The 3,048-nt window shown below is 68.8% G+C and overlaps 1 protein-coding gene across 1 annotated transcript; it reads right to left on the bottom strand.

Annotated features, from left to right (window-relative positions):
* Nucleotides 1-94: 94 nt before the first annotated feature.
* HPCAL1 (hippocalcin like 1) lies at nucleotides 95-1,837 on the bottom strand. The gene is made up of 2 exons (XM_006102341.3): nucleotides 1,675-1,837; nucleotides 95-368 (listed from the first exon to the last, which is right to left on the bottom strand). The coding sequence occupies exons 1-2, from the start codon at nucleotides 1,820-1,822 to the stop codon at nucleotides 271-273; spliced, it is 246 nt and encodes an 81-aa protein (XP_006102403.1). The 5' UTR covers nucleotides 1,823-1,837; the 3' UTR covers nucleotides 95-270.
* Between the last annotated feature and the right edge of the window lie 1,211 nt (nucleotides 1,838-3,048).

The raw sequence follows: 3,048 nt of genomic DNA, 5'->3' as shown, positions 1-3,048 counted from the left end.
TCAGAAAGCAGAGCGGGGCCCTGCGCCACCCTTGAGAGTCCCAACTCAGTCCTGGTGGCTTCCCGGGGTATCCTTGGCCATTCGAGCCCTGGACGCGGGCGGGAGGGTGGGGGGAGCCCAGGCGGAGGGGGCGCGGCTCCAGGCGGCCAGGTGAGTGCGGGGCCACCTGGCCGGCCGGGGTAGCAGGGATGATGGAGGAGGCATCCGCTGTTGCGAGCAAAGCTTAACCGGTGAGAGGCCTGCGCTCTTGCCGTCGGGCAGGCGCCGGGCTCAGAACTGGCTGGCGCTGCTGGGGTCGCACTGCAGCAGCCGCACGATGGACGGGTCGCTCTTGGCACCTTTGATGAACTCCTCCAGGGACAGCTTGCCTGGGGGGGGGGGGGGGCGGGAGTCAGCGGTGCTCGCGGGCTTTCCCTCCCGAGCACGGGGACCCCTGAGCCACCCCCTGGGCCATGTGAGCCTCGCGAGGCCGGACGCCATCCCGGTGGCGCTTGCTTCGTGGGTGTTTCGGGAAAACCCTTTTGCTTCCCCTGCTCACTGCTGACGGGCACACCCAGTGTGGCCACATGCGTGGCCGGTGGCGATTTCAATCCTTTAGAGTCGCCCCACGCTTTACCTAAGGAAGGTGTGACTTGTCCAGAAAACACAGGGCCTCTGCCTCTCACCCGTAACCGAGCCAGGGCTGGGGGGCCTGAAGCAGCCCGGCCCAGGATGACCGCCCACGGGGGTGGCCCGGCCCAGGGTGACCGCCCATGGGGGGCGGCCCGGCCCAGGGTGACCGCCCACAGGGGGTGGTCCGGCCCAGGGTGACTGCCCACAGGAGTTGGCCCGGCCCAGGGTGACCGCCCACGGGGGGTTGGGAGTGGCCCGGCCCAGAGTGACCGCCCATGGGGGGTGGCCTGGCCCAGGGTGACTGCCCACAGGGACCGGCTGGGAGACCCGTGTGCTTCTGGCCCATCTGCCCCTGGGGTGGGTGGGGACTGGTGACACGTGCGCCGCCCCACGCAGACGCAGACGTGGTGGGCAGGACGGGGTTTGAAGCAGACACTGTCGGAGCCTGTGCTGCACTCTGCTGCCACCAGGGGGAGGAGGTTGGGGGGTCGAGGGAGGAGAAGGAGGTTATGGGGGGGCTTTAGGAGCTTGGCGGGTGCCCAGCGTGTGCCCAGCGCTGAGGAGCGGTCAGCCGCCAACCTCTCCGCCTCAGGGACTTCAGTGCATAGCGGGGCCAGGGGGACAGCCGTCGCAAGGCCCCTGGCAGGACTGACGGGAGGAGGCGCTGGAGGGGTTCGGCCCAGGCCTGGTCCGGGGGCCCATCTCAGTTAGGGGGCTTCTGCCAGGCCGGGAGCGGCTGCAGTGACAGGTCCGGCTGTGGGCAGGGCGCCGCCTGTCCAGCAGAGAGGGCCCCCAGCAGGGGCAGGCCAGCCGGCCCCACAGAGACTAACAGCGTCAGGCTGGGGTGGGGGGGTCGGTCCTTCAGCACGCAGGCCACACCCACAAGGCTGCTCGTGTCCCCATTTTAGAAGCTCGGACACCAGGGCTCAGGGGTGCAGCCACAGGTGCGAGGACAGAGCGGGGCGCAGCCCCACGACCCTGACCTGCCCCCGGCTCTCCCGCAGCCCAGCGGAGGGCGGGTGCCTGGGGGACACGCTGCAGGGGGGGGACCCGGCACCTCACCGTCGTTGTTGGTGTCCATCTGCCTGAAGATCTTGTCCGTCCGTTTCTCCGGAGTGGACTCGTCCTCCGGCATCTTCATCACCGAGGACACCATCTTGTAAATAGCCTGCAAGGGCACATGGGGGCGTGAGCTCAGATTCCGGAACATTCCTGGCGCTGGGGCAGGAGTGAGCTCCCGTCCAGCCCACACCTCGGCGCGGAGAGGGGGGATGCTCGCCGGCCCCCAGGACCCCCAGCTGGAGGCACGGCCCTGCCATTCGCGGCACCCGGCTGAGGATCACGGGTGGGGAGTCGGGCAAAGGGAGCCGGACACGGTGATGGTCAGAAGAGGGGGGCCGCCTGGGGGGAGGTGCCCAGCAGGCGCGTGAGGGAGCCTTCGGGGGGCTGGGAGCGCCCGTAGCTCCCCGAGGGGGTGACGCAGGCCGGTCTGTACAGCCCCTCCCGCTGCACACACAGTTGGGAGCGTCTCACTGTGACGGCTGGACCTCAGTTCAGAATAGACTCCGCCCCTGATCCTGGGAGAACCACAGCGCCAGCCCAGCCGGGGCAGTCGGGGCGCAGGGTGCACCAGTCGCCAGCAGGATGGAGGACCCCTCCTCAGGCACTGCCATCGAGGGCTCAGCCCCAGGGTCCCACCAGGCAGGGGCCGTGCGTGGTGTGTGTGTGCGCGCGCGCGTGTGTGCGTGTGCGTGTGTGTGTGTGTGTGTGTGTGTGTGTGAAGGGCCTCAATCAGGCCACTGACCAGCAACTCATCAGTCACGTGCCGGGTGGGCACATGTGGGCTCGGTGCCCGTTCCCGAGCCTGCGCCGTGTGTTCTGTGTGGAACCAACTACAGGGGACCTGGGTGGCCACACCTTTGCTCACGGAGCCCTGAGGGCCGGGCCGGTGGAGAGCGCCTCCTCCAGGACGTCTAGAGCTGAATCCGCGGGTGGGGGGAGGGGAGTGGGGTCTGATGGCGGGCCTGGCCCTGAGGGCCCTCTGGGGCTGCACATCGCTAGGCACCAGGAAAGCCAGCACACGGTCCCTCCGGAACCGTCACGCCGCAGAGCCCTCGACGACGGGAAGGCAGAGCGCGGCCTCTCACAGGTGCGGCCGCTGATGTCCGTCTGCCTCACAAGTGCACGTTCCGGGGGGCACTGCCAGCTGCCGGGGCCCCTCAAACCGGGACTCACAACTGTCAAGGGTCCCCTGAATCACTCAACACTCAGCTGCTGATTCTCAGGAAACCTCCTCCGAGCCTCAGCCTGTGGGACGTGCAGGGAGTGGCCCTCCTGAGGGCTGTGGGACCCAGCTGATGGCCAGCACGGACTCGCCCTTAAAGTGACAGCTGCTCACTGTCAGGAGGGCACGCCAGAGGGCAGGCACCACCTGGA

This window comes from Myotis lucifugus, unplaced genomic scaffold, assembly GCF_000147115.1.
Source record: "Myotis lucifugus unplaced genomic scaffold, Myoluc2.0 scaffold_409, whole genome shotgun sequence".
Taxonomy (NCBI): Eukaryota; Metazoa; Chordata; class Mammalia; order Chiroptera; family Vespertilionidae; genus Myotis; species Myotis lucifugus.
The sequence above is the reverse complement of the archived record's forward strand: the minus strand, read 5'-3'. Positions and strand labels throughout refer to the sequence as shown.

Coding starts and splice junctions, on each gene's coding strand:
- HPCAL1 (XM_006102341.3), bottom strand. CDS start 1,822: ATGTTCCGGAATCTGAGCTCACGCCCCCATGTGCCCTTGCAGGCTATT. Junction 369..1,674: donor GATGGACACCAACAACGACG/GTGAGGTGCCGG, acceptor CCCCCCCCCCAG/GCAAGCTGTCCCTGGAGGAG.